This window comes from Fukomys damarensis, unplaced genomic scaffold (assembly GCF_012274545.1).
Source record: "Fukomys damarensis isolate Sample0158 unplaced genomic scaffold, DMR_v1.0_HiC HiC_scaffold_10, whole genome shotgun sequence".
NCBI lineage: Eukaryota > Metazoa > Chordata > Mammalia > Rodentia > Bathyergidae > Fukomys > Fukomys damarensis.
Window position 1 is genome coordinate 531,303 of NW_022900922.1, and position 7,249 is coordinate 538,551.

A 7,249-nucleotide genomic window follows, 5' to 3' on the forward strand; every position below is an offset into this window, starting at 1 on the left:
GCCTTCTGTCTGGGAGATGGGGTGTGAGCAGACACTGCAGAGGAGAGCTCCTTTATCTGGAGTTTCTCTCTCTCAGCCCATACTTTTGGCACTGAGCTACACCCGCAGTGCAAAGTTCTTTGTCTCTCTTTTTTTTTTTTTTTTTTTTTTTTTTTTTTGGTTTTTTTGAGACAGGGTCTCACTATGTAGTTGAGACTGACCTGGAACTCACTATGTAGCCCAGGCTGTTCTCAAACTCACAGCGATCCTCCTGCCTCAGCCTCCCGAGTGCTGGGATTACAGGCATGCGGCACCACACAGCTTTGTCTCTTGATTTTTATAAATTTTCCTTAGAGGCTTTGATAGACTACAGTCTACCCTAGGCAGTAGTGCCAGGGACGTGTTACCTCTGGGGATTTGTAGAGTTGAAAAATCCAAATCATGCATTGTCACTGGGCAGCTGTGGCAGAGTTCACTTTTTGATAGAAAGTCCTGTCTTCGATTGTACACTTACCGCTTGTTCTTCTCCATCACTGCAGAGCAACAGGAAGGAAAACGAGGGTGGCTACCTGTGCCACTCCTGTGCAGAGCAGCGCATTGGGCCCCTGGCCTTCTTAACTGCCTCTCCAGAGAAGGTACACTCCATGGAGCGCACAGTGGAAAACATAGTGCTCCCCAGGCATGAAGCCCTGCTCTTTCTTGTCTTTTGAGACCAAGACGGGTATTCTCCGTGGTGCAGAGTGGCTTGCCGTGGTCTCCCAAGTGCTGAAGGAAGGCGGCGTGGGCAGAGTTCCTGCTCACCCAAGACTCTTGAGTTCAATCGTAGAACATTTTCTGAGGAAGAAGAACCCAACGAGAGAGGGACCTGCCATTTCTCCGTTCCCTCCAGATAGCCAGTTACCACTTGCCTATCCTCAATACGAATCAGGTCAGGGGAGAGGGGGATGTTCTTTTGATAAAAACATTTTATGTATTTAAACTTTTATTACAAGGTTTCAATTAAACAGGCATTGCAACACTGGCATGCCACTGTGACGTCTCACTGCAACGTTATTGTTTCCACTTTCTCCTTTCTCTTTTCAGCAGCTGATCGCAGAGTATGAGGTCTTCTTGCTGAGGGGAGTCACATGTGTAAGACGTAATGTGCGACTTTGTCCTTGCAGAGCTCAGAGTTTAAACAGGGAAACTGCATCATTCATAAAGGACAAGTGCAAAGTGACAGTAGCTAGACTTAGACTTCTTGTGTTTCCTGAAGATCAGAAGCACTTGTAAGGGAAGCTGGGGTAGTCACCTACTGTGGAGGAGACAGAGTTGGTAGAGGAGAGATGGGAAGTTGATACCTGGTTCGGTGTACTTGGGGATGCTGGGTGGAAACTGTAATGAAGTTATAAATTCTTATGGAAACTGACAGTGAAAACATCACAGAGATGTGCATGGGTCTGGAATTGGACATTTTTGCCATTCAGGTTTAGGGTGCTGGTGGCAAGTAGAAGGGTAGACGCGACATCACCCGAAGAATACATCACATTTAGGCTCTGAACTGAGCCAAGCAGACGTCAGCATCTTGAGAGAGCACATCTCTTTGAGGATAATTCCAAGTGTCATTTGGAGGGTGGACTACTTGTTAGAAATAAAATTTCTCAGTCCCCACTCCAGAAGTGAGCATAAGACTCTGGCTCAGTCCCCACAGTTGGTATTTAGCCGTACACGGCCAGGGATTTAGCTCAGTGGTTCCACCGCCTGCCTCGCAAGTGCAAGGTCCTGAGTTTGATCCCCAGTACCAAAAAAAAAAAAAGGCAAATAAGTAATTCTGATGGACACGAAACTTCTGATCTTGATCCTAAGAAGGTAGGACCAGTAGGTCTTAGTGCTTAGATGAGTGTTGTGACAGTGAAAGAACCTCAGTGTGATGTCAGTCCATTTTCTGGCTACTTCTCCAGGTGGGTGATGGTATCTTTCATTTGAATGGAAAAATAAGAGATTTGTGTAAAAACAAGGGTGAATTTGATTTTTGAAATGGTGAATCTGAGGATGCTCATGAGAAATCCAGGTAGAATTGTCTAGGAAGCTTTTGCATACTGGGTCTGTTTTCTGTTTTTTTCTTCCCGTAATTCCTTTATTTTGCTGATGCTCAACTTTTAAAATTGGTTTCTTGATATTTGGGTGTTTTTTGTTTGTTTGTTTTTGTACTAAGGATCAAACTCAGAACCTTACACTTGGAAGGCAGGCGGCAGCACCACTGAGCTAAATTCTCTGCCTGACTACTGGTTTTTTAATGTTTGCTCGATTTTCTATTTTCTCAACTTACTCTTACAACATCTAGTAGGTTTTGCTGAAGTCCAGACTTCAGAAAAGCACCTTAAACTGAAAGTAGAGATTCTAGTTATAAGTACGGAAGAAGTAGGAATGTGTTTCACTGGGAGGGTTTTGATAAGATCATCTAGGAGAGTATAAAGAATGAGAAGATCAGAGGTACAAGAAAGAAGCCTGGGGATTGTGAGCCTTGGGCTAAAGAAAGCAAGAAGGTTGTTGAAGAGGACTGACAGCTGATCCCAGAGCATGATGGAGTTCCTGAACTCGAGAGAAGTGAGCTGAAAAAGAAGTGACCATCAGCAGCCAGGGCTATAAAGAGGCCAGTAAAGAGGGAAAGATGTTTCTGTAACGGACACCGTGAAAGTCAGTGTTAAATGGTAGCTGATCAGTTTCAATGAGGCTAAAAGGCAGGCTGCAGTGGGCTAAAATGTAAGAGAAAAAAAATCTAGTAATCTGATGGATTAAGTGTATCTGCTTGTATTGTTTTCTTCCTGAAGCCATACTAAAATGCCAAAGTTTTTTTAAACATAAGGGCAAAGAAAATAGGAGACAACAGCCACAGAAAGTCAGAGGTTGGGCTGAGGATTTATCTCAGTGGTTCTGCCACCTGCCTTGCAAGCACAAGGACCCGAGTTTGATCCCCAGTACCAAAACAATGTTAGAGGTTGGAAAGCCTGTGTATGTTCTCAAGGGAATCTAAGTAGCTTCAGCAAAAACATTGACAGTGACATTAAGTTCCGAAGGAGGCCGGCCCTGCGGATGACCGGGGAATAAATCTGCAGTGATCAGGACCCCCTCAGACAAACACCCCCAGGTCTTCAGTGTAGTCAAACCCTTTGTGCTCTACTCTTAACCAGGATTGGCAGATCTGCAAAGTGCCTCCAAGAGGAAAGTTGGATGTCAAAACTGAAGAATCAACTTGGAGAAAAGAATCTATGCAGCGAGAAGAAAGCATCTAAATATCTTTAATATATCCAGAAAAGGCTGGGGATTTAGCTCAGTGGTTCTGCCTCCTGCCTTGCAAGCTCAAGGACCCGGATTCGGAAAAAAAAAAAAAGTAAGTCCAGAAAATAAGAAGATACTGCATTTGTGAAACTAATACTTTAAGACAAAAGTATAAAAATATTACAAACTTAATATATGTTGGATAAGTTGAGAAAATAGAGCCAAAAACCAAAAATAAACAATTTAAGACTGCTTAGTAAAGGAGTTTTAGGAAAATAAAGTTCCCCTCCCCCTGAAAAAAAAAAGTTAAAATTAATCACAACTGATGACGGGAGTTTCTGGATGGAATGCTCGCCAGATGGGCAGAGATAGAACTCCGTGAGTGTCGCATGCTAACTAAAAAAGTAGAGGTGGACACCAGTGTGAGTGTGGTGACCACCACATGATGGAAACAAGCACATACATTAATAATAGTAAAAATTTTAGAACAGTAGAGACAAGGATCCTATACGTTCCCGGGGGTGGGGAAACTTCACGTAAAGGGTGAGAAATCAGTGTCTTCAGATTACGCAATGGCAGAACGGGACAGCTGTCCCTTACAAAAACAAAGGAATGGCTGGGTGGGGTGGCCCAGGCCTGTAATTCCAGCACTTGGGAGGTTGAGGCAAGAGCATCATGAGTTTGAGGTCATGCAAGGACGCACAGCAACACCCTGTCTCAAAAACAACGGAACCTACCAGAACGTCCGTAGAGTTAGAGCCTGGATGGTGTGGCTCCGTGGAATGAGCGCGTAAGACAGGGAGTCGTTCTTCTAGGAAAGAGTCTTCGCCAAGCATAGAGCACTAGACCGCATCAGAGTGGGACCTGAGGCTTAGAGGCACACACATTCAGGAATTTCTTAAACTCTAGTAGTGCATGCTTGCAGTACGTGATTACATTCCTTGTGTGGAGCTCGCACGTGTACAAAACACGTCGGTTCTTTTTTCGTCCTCTCCCACTTCCCTTTCCCTCCATCTCTTGATCCCCTTTGCATTTCTGTCTCTCTGCTTTCTATTGTCTGTCTTTTTCTTGTTTGGTCGTTATATTTTGGATTTCTCAGAGAAACCATGCAATCTTTTAAGTTTATGTGTCTGATTTATTACACTTTATATTATGATCTCAGAATACATCCATTTTCATACAAATGACTCAAGTTTATCCTTTATGGCAGAGTAGTACTCCATTGTGCATAAATACCACATTTTCTTTATCTGTTCTTCTGTTGATGGACATATAAGTCGCTTCCAAGATTTAGCTATTCTGAATTGTGTTGCTATAAACATGAGTGTGTATCGCTGTCATATGATGTCTTTAACTCTTCTGGGAAGACACCTAGAAGTAGCTGGCAGAGTGTTTAAGGTTAGGGTTAGTGCCAACTGTAGAAAACTAAACCAGTGGAAATTTTTAAGAAGGCAACTGTTCTGGAAAGCCTTGGTCCCATTGATTGAGAATTGTCCACCAATGGTGGAAAGTACCCTAAGACCAAAGGAAGTGCCACACAGATCTAGGATTGCTTAAAATATGATGTAAGGAACACTTGAAAACAGAAGTGTGTGTTGAGTGGCCACAAGATAGGTAGATTCTGCATCCCAGAGCAAGAGAAGGGGGTTTGTATGCCAAGTCAGACAAAAGTGGGCCACAACCGACCAGTGTACCTCGCCCCTCTGAAAAATAATATATTAACATGTTCCTGGGTCAGCCAAGAAACGAAGTACAACACTCTTAGCTATCTTCATGACTTAGTTGGTCACCTAGAGGGCAAAATGGTGGTTACAAGCAAGAAGGCTGTAGGTTATCTAGCTGGATGTCTACTGTGATTGTTCTTTGGAAGGTGACGAGTTGGGCAGAAGAGACCGTGGTTACTCCTCACCTTAGCTGTATGTTTCCATAACCTTAACATGAGCGTGTGTATTGGAGGTGGGGAGTGTGTGAACCTGGTGAAAAGGAGAGTAAACGAGCTGACTCTCCAGCCTTATAGTGGGTCAGTTACAGTTACCAAAACTAAAAAAAAGAAGGAAGTAGAAACCAGTGTGTGTTTATACAGAGACAGGGAGATACCAAAACAATCTATGTAAAGATTTTTAAAGACTTTCTTTTGAGGAGGGGTAACCGGAGAGTAAGGGAGCTTTTTGGTAAGTGCCTTTATGTAACTACTGACTCTGAGCTGTGCATCTATCTGGTAAAATTGTCAAATAGGGCCGACCCTGTGTGGACCATTCTCAACAAGCAAGGCTGGAAAGAGGTAGGCAAGTAGGTGACACGATGTCAGAAAGCAGTCACTGAAGGTAGTATTTCTTCTGTTGTTTTTAAGTGTCTAATTCAGTGGTTTTGGATTTTTAAAAAAAGTTTTCTTAATAACACATTTTCTAATCTGGACCCATAGTTAACAGGCAACACTGTGATCAGTTTCACAGTCACATAACCAGGCTCACTGATGTTCCAGCCTAATGCAGTTTAGGGCCTATTATAACATCCTTGCTTTCTGACACCACATTCAATATCAAGATTTTTTGTGCTGTGAGTAACCCAGAAGCAAAACTCTCAAGGACATTAAATGGAAAATGTGATGGCTTCATGCAGGAGTCCAGAGTAGGCCAGATCGCTGGGGTGCTCGTTTCAGTTGCTTAACTTTGTGCTTAAGAACCTGGTGCTTTCCCCTTGCTGCCATCCTCACTGTATCAGCTGTGCCCAGGCTGACTTCTCTGATGACCAGTTGTCTGCAGTGTTTTAGGCATCGTGTTCAGACACAGCTGTGTCAGGAGGGGTAAGCTTGTCTTTGTGTCTCTTAGTAGTAAGAAAACCATTCCCAGAAGCCTCCTGGCTGAGGTAACAAGTCATTGGTCAAACTGGGGTTGTTTTTCCATCCCTAAGCCTATTAGCAAGGAATAATGTTGAACAGGGCTGCTGTTGTGACTGCAGAACTGAGGGTGAGCGCACACAGCACCTGCGAGCCCCCTGCCTTGGGCTGCCCTCCGTTGCCTCTGCACCCTCCACGGCCTCAGAACAGTGAAAATACCTGTGACTGCCTGCAGCCCAGCTGGCCAGGGACTATTTTGTCCTGGAACAACTTGAGAACTGGCTGGGATGCCTTTATGTCAAGGAGAGTTTTGAAGATTACACACTTATTTTGTGGTAGTGCTTTTGGCTCTTTGCCCAGAGATGTGAGCAGTCGCCCTAGAAAGAGAACCTCCTGTATCTGGGGTGATGGACGATGTCTACCAGAAGGGAGCAGCTGGGTGGAGCCAGAGACATGGTGTTGAGATCACAGCGTTCTAATCATCTCCAGAATCTTTGCTCTTTAGCTTGCTTTGTTTACCAGAGCTACGAGGAGATCCAGAACCCTGCTAATCTGGCATTTGATGCTTCACAGAAAGTCACAAAACTTCTGCCTTCTTACCAGTCCCTCTGCCCAGCTGCTGTGCTGTTTCTCACCCGAGCCTGCCGTTTGCTTCCTACTTTGTATCTTTGCCTGTCCCTCTCCCTGTTTAGAATGCTCCCTCTGCATATTTATTTAAATTCCACTCATCCCCCAACACATGTCCCAAGTCTACATTGATCCTCAAGTATTCAGACTTTTTAGCGATTTCTGCTTATACAGAACTTGTGTGACCCAACAGTATATACAGTTCATGTAGCATTTATTGCCTATTGTGGCAAAAGTTTTTTGCTCCCTATATATTTACCTTTCTGGCACGGCAGTAAGCCTATCTGTTTTCATTCCATCCCTGTGTTCCAGCTCCCCTACTTCCCCCTCTCCCTCCCTTGGATTGAACCCAGGACCTTCACACTGAGCTACATCTGTTTTTAATTTTTGAGACCTGGCCTCGCTGAGTCATTAAGTTGCCACCTAGGGTAAAACTTGTGATCCTCCTGTCTCAGCCTCCCAGAATACTGAGATTACAGGCGTGTACCACCATGACCAGGTTAGGCTGTTTTTTTTTTAAAAAAAAGGTCTTATATATGATCTCAGGCG

General features: G+C 44.1%; 1 protein-coding gene across 7 annotated transcripts in view; it reads left to right on the plus strand.

Moving 5' to 3' along the window:
• The window catches only part of Fbh1 (F-box DNA helicase 1), a 45,257-nt gene extending 44,238 nt beyond the window's left edge, over positions 1 to 1,019 (plus strand). For all 7 annotated transcript variants that reach the window (XM_010621425.3, XM_010621421.3, XM_019207098.2 and 4 more), the window contains one exon: positions 519 to 1,019. In XM_010621425.3, coding sequence (XP_010619727.1) covers positions 519 to 689 — 171 coding nt within the window. In that variant the 3' untranslated portion in view covers positions 690 to 1,019. The remainder of the gene's footprint in view (positions 1 to 518) is intronic.
• The last annotated feature ends 6,230 nt before the right edge of the window (positions 1,020 to 7,249 follow it).